Genomic DNA, 12,074 nt, shown 5'->3' with positions numbered 1-12,074 from the left:
CAATAGGGCCCTTTGTATCAATGCATTCCAGGCCTTGTCTCTTTGATGCCATTCAGATCCAGCTGGTACGGCAGCCATAGCCTCACAGCCGAAATGGCAGCTTATTAGTGAGAGTCTTTCAAGCTGCAGATTCTTCCTTCCTTCGTTCAGGTAAGCAGACACTGCTTTGATTCATCTGACCTTGTATTTTCATGTGTTTTAAGAGTTAAATGGTATGTTACAGAGTAAAGTTTTTTTTTCTGCAGGACACTTTTTGTTTAGGTTTTGTTTGGATAATCTTTCTGAAATTTTCACCACATAATATTTAAAACTACCTACAGAAGAGTCCAGAAATAGTAGGAAATATGTCACACATTTCATAATTTTATCTTTGTGCTCCACCACAATGGATTTGAAACAAAGACACCAGGATGTGACTGGAACGTAGACTTTCAACTTTAATGGTAGTCCTTTAGAGTCAATGATCTGATGGCCGGACGTCTGGCAAGCCACTGACATTTATAATGTCTTAAGTTCAGCTGCATCTGTTGTCTGTGGTCTTTGTACTTTCAGTTTTGTCTTCAGTAAGTGGCAACCATGCAGAGCTGAATTGTGTTAAAATGACTGACCTCAAACTGCCACTCAAGCTGGTGGTATGTGGTATGATTGAGGTCATTTTCTATCTGTACTGTGAAACACCATCCTAGTTTTGCAGCATTTGAATGGATCTGAACAGAACTAATATATCCCTGTATGCTTCTGAATTCATCCTGTTACTTCTTCAAGCAGCCATTTCATCAGAAAAACACAAGAGACACATTTCCACTGGCAGCCCCTGTTGACCATGCCATCAAAATCCCTCCACCATGTTTAACCAATGATGTATTCCTCAGAACCTGAGCCCTTCATATTTCCTTCTCTGAACTGGTCTAATTCTATTGTTCTAGTTCACATTCCACCATGACCCTGAACTGGATAAACGGTTACAGATAATGAATGAATGAATGAATAGTTCACTTTCATTCCCTCTGTGCAAAGGATCAGCCCTTAACAAGGTGTCATACTTCAGAGTATGGCTCAAGCTTGTGCCAACTCTCTATGGTAGCATGATAGACCAGAATCTGTGTTGTTTAATTGACTGTGCTGTTATTGTCAGTGTAATTTCAGAAATCTGGAGCTGCAGGAAAGAAGAATGACCCGCGGAGAGGGTCTGAGAGCAGACTCTATCCACTTTACTCTGGATGGGTCACCATTTCGGATCCTAGGAGGGTCTGTTCATTACTTTCGCGTTCCCAGGTCTTACTGGAAGGACAGGCTGTTGAAACTGAAGGCCTGTGGCCTTAACACCCTCACCACGTAAGATCTCAGTTAATGGAGGCTCATGATGATACGTAAAACCATTTACAAATAAGGTAACACAACAAATTTGGTGTTGTTTGTCAGGTATGTGCCCTGGAATCTGCATGAACCAGAGAAGGGGGTCTATTACTTCCATGACCAGCTGGATCTAGAGTAAGGATCATCAGTACATTATCAATGAGGTCGCACGATGATTCCAAAGTGTTGATACCAAGTGTTTGCTGATTTATTTTGCTTGTTAACATCTGTATGACCCTGGAGGTGTTTTAGAGGCAGATTGTTCATGCAGTATGTCATAAAGTCACAGTACCAGACCCATATAAATAGGTGGATAAATAATTATTGAAGTATTTTTGTTTAAGTACGTTCTCCTGCTCTTTCGTCATTAACTGACATATTGTAGTATTAAAAGGACAATTAAAGAAACCTTGCCTAGTGCTTTTATAACTCTCTTCTCACTCTTCATCTCTGTAGAGCGTACATCCGCCTAGCAGCAGAACTAGACCTGTGGGTCATCCTTCGTCCAGGACCGTACATATGTGCTGAATGGGACTTAGGTGGGCTCCCCAGGTAAGGATACTTCACGTAATATAGGTTTATAGCAACTTTTTGAGAGTTTTGTACACTCTGTAGAGTGTAATACCGACCTACAAACACTTACACTGTTGGTCTGCACCTTCAGCTGGCTGCTGCGGGATAAAAACATGAAACTGAGAACGACTTACTCTGGATTCACAGCCGCTGTTAACTCCTACTTCGACAAACTCATACCAAGAGTTGCAGCTCTTCAGGTAGCGGTTTAATTTTGTCCCTTTGATAATCCAATTAGATCCTAATGTTATGTTGCTGATGTTTCCCTCCTCTCCTTTCTGCAGTTTAAAAGAGGAGGCCCTATCATTGCTGTACAAATCGAGAATGAGTACGGCTCCTACGCGAAAGATGAACAGTACCTGTTGTTTGTCAAAGAGGTAGGGTTTGGGCGGGACATCACTGGCTTATTTTGGGGTAGAGTGGAACCTCTTGTTCAGTGCATGTTCGCATTAATGTGTGGAGCTGGAGTCCAACAACCCACACACATTGTGAAACCAGACAACCCACTCACCCAGTCCTTTACACCTGTGGAAAGTTTCTCACATTCACACACTCAATCTAAGAATATTTTCATTCATTAATTCAATTAAATACCAGTCTATTTTGAGTCATCTGTAATGTGTGTTGTTTAACGTGAATGTTCTCTTTTTGTCATGTACTAAACCAGTGTCTTTTTTAGGCCCTAATGTCCCGAGGAATCACAGAGCTTCTGTTGACTTGTGATAATCGTGAGGGGTTAAATTGTGGAGGAGTGGAGGGAGGTAAACACTGGGTGCACAAGCATTTTATTTTGCAGTTAATCTAATGAATAAATCAGTAGATATGAAGTTTCTCTTAGAAATAATAAGCAAAGACACACTGGCACTTTTTCCTTTTACAGTCCTTCAAACCATCAATCTTCAGAAGTTCTCGTATGGTGCGGTACAATACCTGGCGGATTTACAGGTCAGTAGCAAGAAATCAGGGTTCTGGTCAGCAGCATGTGTTCTGCTTTTTATTTGTGTTTTTGCTTGTGTTGCTTTAGCTTGTATTTCTAAAGTTGGATATCCAATTCTTTGCCCCTCGCTGCCGTTGTATGCTTAGCTGAACCTATGTGTGCTTTTAGGGCCTTTACACCTTTATTTGCTACACATGGGAAGACATGGGAATTTCTTTTTTAATTCATCCGAGAACTTACATTTACGTTTCGGCATAGCTGCTCGAGATGAGGGTAGGTATCACTACATGAGCTTTTTTTTTTTTTAGAATTAGTTCTAAACAAGGATTTGAGGTGGGCGGATCGATCCAAATATTGATAATATCGATACCAGCGCTGGTATTGGTATTGATCAATACTCGTGGAAAAAGATCGAAACTCAATAATTTCTCTCCCGCTAAAGTCTGTGGGTGTATGTCGTTGTTTTTGTGCCACCATTCTGCACGCGCACGGATATTTCGAGCGAGCAAGAAGGTTTCTGAGCTCGCATGGATATTTTTGAGCGAGCTAGAAGGTGTCTGCACGCGCGGATATTTTGAGCGAGCTAGAAGGTGTCTGCACGCGCGGATATTTTGAGCGAGCTAGAAGGTTTCTGAGCTCGCATGGATATTTTTGAGCGAGCTAGAAGGTGTCTGCACGCGCGGATATTTTGAGCGAGCTAGAAGGTGTCTGCACGCGCGGATATTTTGAGCGAGCTAGAAGGTTTCTGAGCTCGCATGGATATTTTTGAGCGAGCTAGAAGGTGTCTGCACGCGCGGATATTTTGAGCGAGCTAGAAGGTTTCTGAGCTCGCATGGATATTTTTGAGCGAGCTAGAAGGTGTCTGCACGCGCGGATATTTTGAGCGAGCTAGAAGGTTTCTGAGCTCGCATGGATATTTTTGAGCGAGCAAGAAGGTTTCTGCACACATGCGGGGATATTAGGGAAGGACATACAGGCCGGAGACCAGTAAATAACTTTCTAAAGGAAGCTTAATACTGCAGTTCAAAAACTGTTCATGTAGAGAGGGGAAGGCAGGTTTAATTCAACCCACCTGAGCAACCCTCCTGAGTTTTACACACACACACACACACACACACACAAAACCTCAGAGGTCAGAGACATCGCAGAATTGTGGCACAAAAATAATGCCATAAGGGTGAGTCAGAGCAGCGCAGGCACGCGCGCACTCCCACCCGCTCCTGTCTTTTGCTTCGACATCTGCACGTTGTGAAGACTAGCGTAATCGGTGCCAATATTGGCGATACTGGCCCTTTATTTACTTGGTATCGGATCGATACCAAAACTCCCGGTATCGCCCACCTCTAACAAGGACTACTGACGTGCAGACTGACCAATTAAATGTTTACAGAGAAGGTTATCGACCAATAACGGTAGCTCTACAGTCAGATCGTCCAATCAGAAGATTTTATGCTACTTCACCACGCCCCCTTCTCACTCAGGTGAACCAATCGGAGTAGGGGAGGGCGGGACTAGTTTGTGAATGAAACGCTTCTAGAAGTTCTATGTAAGCTGTCCGGGTGAAAGAGGACGTCTGGTCACCCTATTTAAATAGTTTTTTGCTGAATTCATTTCTAACTGTTAAAGCATTTTCATGAACGTGTTTGGGATAGCGTGACCTGTTTGTGTTGCAGCCCCAGAAACCGTTGCTGGTGATGGAGTATTGGTCTGGCTGGTTCGATGTCTGGGGAGGGCCTCATCATGTGTTCTCTGCAGATGGTAACATTTCTCAAACCTCAAAGCATTCATGAAAACATCTGTGCTCTCAAAGAACGTTCACTGCATTGTCTGTTAGATGGAGACCCCTGGAGTTCAGGAAGGGTAACACATTTGTCTCTGAAAGGTGTTAGCTGTAACACTGAGAGGTGAAAATAGGATCTATTTGTCTGTTGTTTATAACAGATTGATTTTGTAAAGGGTGAATTAGTATTTTAAGTTTGTAAGATCCCTTTACAGCACTGCACTAAAATCATAGGGCAGTTTCTGCAGTGCGCAGCACTGAGCAGCAATGACACAGGCTCTATTTTGCCAATTACACCTCAGTGAAGCAAACTAAAGAAACTGCTGATCTAGATAATATCAGAATTAGTTCTAGCTCATATCACAGTGTGGAAACCACTGCTGTCAGCTCAGGAGCAGGGGATGGACACAGAAGGTTACTTTCGACTGGTAAAACTCTGGAAGTGTTTTAAATTAGAGCTCATTAAGAGGTTTTGATTTGACTGTTGAATTTATCTCTGTGCCAATACATAAAACTAGATACAGTAGGTCAAAATAATAATCACATAGAGTACATTTATCCAGACAGTTATTAACTATATAAATCTCATATGTTTTTTTTTACACAGACATGTCTGTTTATAATTGCAGATATGATTGCAGTTCTGAAAGAACTTCTGGAGCGAGGAGTCTCCATCAACCTGTATATGTTCCATGGAGGAACCAGCTTTGGTTTCATGAATGGTGCTGTAGACCTGGGTTCCTACAGGCCACAGACAAACAGCTATGGTAATGTGGGCTCAGGTTTCTCAGTTGATGCTGCTCAGATGCGGTGTCCATGACAGGTGGAAAGTGCAGACCTACAGTCTGAGAGCTGTACAGCCTGAACTCTCTTAACTCCACTGACCCAGGTACTTGACTGTGAGCCCTGTCTCCAGAGTTCTGTAGCTACACAGATACACTGTGCTCTGCCCCCAGCTTCCCTCTGCTCCTTTAATGAAGGGACCAAACCTGGGCTGTTTCCCTCTATAGCATCCTGCTGTGTGTGCTCACTTCACTGCCCCTGTCATTACTGGATGCTTAAAGTATCGGATTTGTGTTATTTAACAGTGGCTTTTGGATATAATTTAACAAATAGTGCACCCCTGTCTCAGTCCCGAGGATTATTATAAATATTATAAATAAATAAAAAAATCCATTGTTTGGTTCACATTAACAGAAGCAAGAATGCGCCGTGTTTTCCTGTTTTCTAGATTATGATGCTCCATTATCTGAAAGTGGGGACTACACGACAAAATATCATCTCTTGAGAAACCTGTTGAAATGCTTCCAAAGTAAGCTTTAGTCTGGCACTTTAGGGTTTCTTATCCAATGCATTCACTTTCACAGCTGCACAAGCATGTCTTCATTTCTCTCTCTCTCTCTCTCTCTCTCTCTCTCTCTCTCTCTCTCTCTCTCTCTCTCTCTCAGATGAAGAGTTACCACAGCTTCCATCTGTCCAGAGCACACATGCCTATGAGCCTATGGTCATTTCTGAGCATGTTTCATTGTGGGAAAGTCGGGAATGTACAGAGAAGGTAAGAAGGTTTAAAGCCTTGAAGCTTCTGAATGTTTCCAGCAATAGCAAAGTTAAATCCCTTCATTCAGAGCTGTGGTGGCGCAGCAGGTTGTGTTGCAGTCACATAGCTCCAGGGACCTGGAGATTGTGGGTTCAAGTCCCGCTCCGGGTGACTGTCTGTGAGGAGTTGGTGTGTTCTCCCCGTGTCTGCGTGGGTTTCCTCCGGGTGCTCCGGTTTCCTCCCACAGTCCAAAAACACACGTTGGTAGGTGGATTGGCGACTCAAAAGTGTCAGTAGTTGTGAGTGAATGTGTGTGTGTCTGTGTTCCCCTGTGAAGGACTGGCGCCCCCTCCAGGGTGTATTCCTGCCTTGCGCCCAATGATTCCAAGTAGGCTCTGGACCCACCGCGACCCTGAATTGGATAAGCGGTTACAGATAATGAATGAAGGAATTATTAAACAATGTTTACTCAGCAGTTACTCAGTACTTGAGTAGTTTTTTTCACTTTGTACATTATACTCATAATAAGTAATTAATTGGGTGACTACATTTTATGTTTACTTGAGTCATATTATTCTAAAGTAAAAATGCTTTGACTTGAGTATAATTTTTGGCTACTGGATAAATGGATAAATGCACTCAGAGTAAGGGAACCCAGAACAACCCATTGTCCAGACAAGGCCTGCAGTTACATATTTCCACCAGAGAGGTCACCATCATCTCAAAAAAAGTTATGTTGTGCATCTTTAAGCCCAGAGTTGAAGTCGGTCCAATAGTAATGCACTAAGCACTGTCCCTGTCTTACATGTTTGAATGTAGGCTTATGTCATCTGGCTAAGCGAAGTAGTCTTGCACCAAGACCCACTCTGTTGTACACGTGAGCTGCAAGTCAAACCTAGTCACTCCTGACTTAACCGCCTGGTCTTCCGCATGTTTCCCTTTCACCTGGTGTTACACATAACAACGGAACTTACCTGTCTTTCCTGCACCTTTCTGGTTTCCATACACTCACCTCAAATGTGCGGAGGTTTAACAAATTAAAAAAACATAGGTAGCGACTTCTACAATAACCAGGTCACAGGTAAACTCCTGGACAACTGAAAATTACTCTAAAACTGAAAATACACTAAAAACACCACAGCCAAGACAGGACACAAACGCACGTTACGTCCTGAATACAACACAGCGGACCCCGACCTGGCGGTGTATCTATGTTATGTTTCCTCCCACAGTCCAAAAACACACGTTGGTAGGTGGATTGGCGACTCAAAAGTGTCCGTATGTGTGTGTGAGTGAGTGGATGTATGAGTGTGTGTTGCCCTGTGAAGGACTGGCGCCCCCTCCAGGGGCATCTGCCTGCCCACTCACATGGAGTTCTGGTGACCTAGCTGGATTTTAAACAGCATTTAATATTTCCATACCTCAAGATTTTTTTCTTTATACTCATACATGAAAGAAACTGGTGGATATTTGCCAAGTTCTGTTTCCTCAGCCATTCAGGTCAGACGACCCTGTGAACATGGAGAACTTACTTCTCAACCATAACAGTGGTCAGTCATATGGATACACACTTTATGAGACCACCATTTACAGAGGTGGAGCCCTTAATTCAAGGAATCATGTGCGCGACCGAGCTCTAGTAAGCACACATCTCTTTTAGCTCATTGTCTCATGAGATAAGATATAAGATTTACTTAGATATGTGTTTTCTTTAAAATGATTTATGATTAAATATTATTAACAGGTGTTTGTCGACAAGCGCTTCATTGGCGTGTTGGACTACAGGAAGCAGGAGATTGCAGTGCCCCACAGTGAGGTAAATAGGTAAACATTTGTGGGTAGTGAGTGTTTGAGGTCTTAGAAATGTACTCATCACCCTGGAGGGTGAACAAAACATAAAACCTTAAACCTTATACCTTACTGGCAGCCACTGCAGGCAGGAAAAAGCAGAAGAGAGATTTTTCTGGGACCAGTCAGAAGCCCAACCACTGGGTCATAATGTAATGTAATATGTGGTTGTAAAAATTGATTTGTTTTAAAAAACGCTTTGCATATTCAGCCATGAATACGCTATTATCTCATCTCTACTCTACCCACAGAGAGAGAGAGTTCTGGGCTTGCTTGTAGAGAACTGCGGGAGAGTGAATTATGGTCCTGCCCTGAATGAACAGCGCAAAGGTACTATAAAATAACCCCATTTAATATCGCACAACCTCTATTCCACATGAGTTATAGAATAGTTGACCATTGAAGAGCAGGGTGAAGTTGGGATAGGAAAATATGCAGAGTAATGTGCAGTGGAGCTGAGAGAATGGACAATGAGTAGAGATACAAGGTAGCTGTTCCAGATCCAGTGATTGTTTGCTGTATATATCTGCTCTAAAGTCTAACAAATATAAAGAAACATCCAGGGACATGAGCCATTTCACATAGGAACAGGCCACTGTATGAGGGAGGTTAAGACGATTATAAGGGCTAGTGACTATTCAAAAATTGGGTGGAGGGGCCCAGTCCCTGGTCAGTGGTTTAATTAATGTCAACTGTATTTCTACAGGCCTCATTGGAGATATCACCCTCAACCATACTCCTTTAAAGAAGTTCACCATGTATTCCCTGGACATGACCCCCAGCTTTATAAACAGGTTATTCATCATGATCATATTTATTGACTTATAATTTAAATTTTGAGCCAAGCAGTTCATATAAGAATATTATTATTTTTTAAATATATAAAATAAACTTTTCACACCAAATTTTTCTACTGATGTAGTTCTGAGGCCTAACGCACTGTTGAATAACCTGAATTCACTCTGTGTGTAGCCTGCGGTCCTTAAAATGGTGGTCTACATGTAAAACTCCCCTCTACCCTGCGTTCTTCAGAGGCAGACTGATAGTGGATGGTCAGCCCAGAGATACCTTTATCAAGCTGCCGGTGGGTTCTAAGTCCAAAGGTGCACCCAGAACAGCCCCTTGTCCTTCAGCTTTTTTAGAACCATAAATTCCTTTACAAAGTTTGACAGAAGCAGGACATGCAATGAAAAATTCTACTAACACTCACCTTCATTATCAGGGGTGGCACAAAGGAGTGGTCTTTGTGAATGGACAAAATCTTGGACGCCACTGGTATGTTGGTCCTCAGAAGACCCTCTATCTTCCTGGTCCATGGTTGAAGACTGGAGATAATGAGGTGAACACAAAGCTAAAGTAATGTAATATTAATAGAATTTCTTATTTAAGAAATTGTATTCAGGGCGGCACAGTGGTGCAGCAGGTAGTGTCGCAGTCACACATCTCCAACTTGTGGGTTCAAGTCCCGCTCCGGGTGACTGTCTGTGAGGAGTGTGATGTGTTCTCCCTGTGTCTGCGTGGGTTTCCTCTGGGTGTTCTGGTTCCCTCCCATTGTACAAAAACATGCTGGTAGGTGGATTGGCGACTCAAAAGTGTCCAGAGGTGTGAGTGTGGCTGAATGTGTGTGTGTGTCACCATGTGAAGGACTGGTGCCCCCTCCAGGGTGTGTTCATGCCTTGGGCCCAATGATTCCAGGTAGGCTCTGGACCCACCACGACCCTGAACTGGATAAGGGCTTACAGATAATGAATGAATGAAAGAAATTGTATTCAGTACATCCACATATTTAATTAACATTTAAAACACACCAATATCCCATTTACCTGTAATAAACTAGTATATATGCTATTTCTGCGAACCTGTTCCTGTGTGTATATATATATTTGTAAAACATATCATAAATGAATTGAAAATGCTTGTTTCTCAGGTGTGTCTCGTTTTTCTTCTTTTCTCTAGGTGATTGTGTTTGAGGAGCACAGGGCTGAGGGCAAAATCCATTTTACAGACAATCCACTACATGGCAAGATTAGCGATGTGTCCAGACAACCATTCTGTTCTCTCTTATAAACAAAGTTAATATTCATTTCAGAGTATTTATTTCTATTTAAACTCATGCTTAATTCCTTCTAAAGAAATCCTAAAATTCATGTTCAGTCATTTTCAGACCAGGTTACTAAAATGATTTGATCTGTTTTTCTGAGATTATTTAAATTCTCTTCTTTCAGTCTATTTTCTTTTCTCAGTAACAGCTTCCTATTGCTGCTACACATCCTTTCAGACCCATTTCATTGGTTTGCTGCTGTTTGTAATTTACTTCCACTTTCTGAATGCAAGTAAATATTACATATACCTGAGCGTGTCAGATATAACTCCTGAATATTCATAACTTGTACTGGATGATTTGACTGGGAATTAAATAAATGACGGGTGTTCGCTGAGTTTGGAATAGTACTCATAATTTCATCACTGACCAAGAACAGTTACCCGTTGCTTTGTACACTATGAATAATTTACTGCAGATGAACAAATACATATGATCCTAAATGACTTGGGGACAAAATCTCTTTATATTTAACTACAATTAGAGTTATCATTTTGGGGTTTTGTTTTATTATTTTTTGACAACAGGTAATGTATGTGTTGGTGTATATTAAATGCCACCAGGTTTGAGTGCATTAAGATTCTGGTTTCCAGCAATATACATAATAATAAAAATAATAATAATACATTATATTTATACAGCGCTTTTCAAGAACTAAAAGACGCTTACAACAGTTAATACATAGGACATGAAGTATATTTCCCTATCACACTCAATTAAAATGCATAATGTATTCATGAAAGGGAAGGGTTTAAAGAAGACGTCAGGTTTTGTGACCTGGCATCCCTGGCCAGTGTGTATGCCAGACTGAGGTAAAATAGTTTAATCTTGGACAGTTATTATCATAAATGTCCAATCTCAATTCACATTTAATTTACAATTAGACAAATAATATCTCCTGACAATTAATAAAAAAATACTCTTTTTAAAATGTAAATATTTTAATTTAAACCTTAATTTAACCAGTCATTAAACTTCATTAAAAATATTTAAAAACTTCTTATTTACAATGGCATGCTAGCAAGCAGCGGAAGCCATTTGAGGGAAGAGACATATAAAAATGGGGGGAAAAAATACAGCATATAGCAAATATTTCCTTCTTATGTTTAAATACAAAGGATTGGCACATTGTTTAACAGCATTCCTTTTCTCTGTGTAATGTAACGTTCCACTTGGTCAACTATTAAACTTGATTATGACATTCATTAGTTTACACCAAGGAAATAAGCCTTAAAAAAAGCTTTTTATCTGTAACTCTCCACTTTCATTGTTGATCAGACACTGAGCTTGGATTAGACACATCAGCGCTGCCTAGAGTTTTTAAAACCTTAGTTTCTGGAGCTTCTGGACCGAGAATAGTGCATCAGGCAAAGGCTGACAGTGTCCTATGTCCACTGATGAAGGGCTAGAAGACGAACAACACAAACTGTTCAGCAACAGATGAGCTACTGTCTCTGACTTTACATCTACCACTTGGACTAACAATGTAGGTGTGTGTAGTAGAATAGACAGTGAGTGGACACAGGTTTAAAACTCCAGCAGCATTGTTTTTTCTCATACTCGTACCAGCAAATCACACTAACACACCACATCACCCAAATCATATTGGGGGTTCTGAAGAACAAGGAGGTTAACAGATGGACTAAAACCTGTAATTGTACAACCACAGAGTGACCTGTGTGGTCAGTAGAGAGAGAGTGGACAATAAATGTAAAAACAAGGAAGTGGTCATAAATTACGACGGATCCTGGAGTAATTGGGGGAAATGTTCTGTTTATTTTCCTTTAATGCCATGTGAACATTTTAACAAAATTCGCTTTAACCCTTCAGACCTTCGAGCACAGAGCCCTGGTCGAGTTTGGCGGTTCCTTTCTTTAGGGGGGCTTATGTCACCGCTGTGCTCTTATTGGCTGAGTGAGCTGCAAGTCACAGCTATGACGGG

At 41.4% G+C, this 12,074-nt stretch overlaps 1 protein-coding gene across 2 annotated transcripts; it reads left to right on the top strand.

The window, feature by feature from the left end:
- The first annotated feature begins 64 nt into the window (after positions 1 to 64).
- Positions 65 to 10,455, top strand: glb1l2 (galactosidase beta 1 like 2). 2 transcript variants are annotated; one of them, XM_066685312.1, is made up of 19 exons: positions 65 to 150; positions 1,136 to 1,335; positions 1,423 to 1,491; positions 1,813 to 1,908; positions 2,021 to 2,129; positions 2,214 to 2,306; positions 2,609 to 2,690; positions 2,810 to 2,874; positions 4,540 to 4,624; positions 5,276 to 5,413; positions 5,878 to 5,958; positions 6,095 to 6,201; positions 7,676 to 7,822; positions 7,928 to 7,999; positions 8,283 to 8,361; positions 8,738 to 8,825; positions 9,004 to 9,115; positions 9,254 to 9,370; positions 9,988 to 10,455. In XM_066685312.1, the coding sequence occupies exons 2-19, from the start codon at positions 1,172 to 1,174 to the stop codon at positions 10,096 to 10,098; spliced, it is 1,815 nt and encodes a 604-aa protein (XP_066541409.1). In that variant the 5' UTR covers positions 65 to 150; positions 1,136 to 1,171; the 3' UTR covers positions 10,099 to 10,455. The 2 variants fall into 2 exon arrangements, with proteins under 2 accessions (XP_066541409.1, XP_066541410.1); XM_066685313.1 differs by having other exon boundaries at positions 5,276 to 5,458.
- Positions 10,456 to 12,074: the final 1,619 nt, after the last annotated feature.

Source organism: Hoplias malabaricus, chromosome 11 (assembly GCF_029633855.1).
Source record: "Hoplias malabaricus isolate fHopMal1 chromosome 11, fHopMal1.hap1, whole genome shotgun sequence".
Taxonomy (NCBI): domain Eukaryota; kingdom Metazoa; phylum Chordata; class Actinopteri; order Characiformes; family Erythrinidae; genus Hoplias; species Hoplias malabaricus.
Note: the sequence above shows the minus strand (reverse complement) of the source record. Positions and strands in the feature narration are given on the sequence as shown.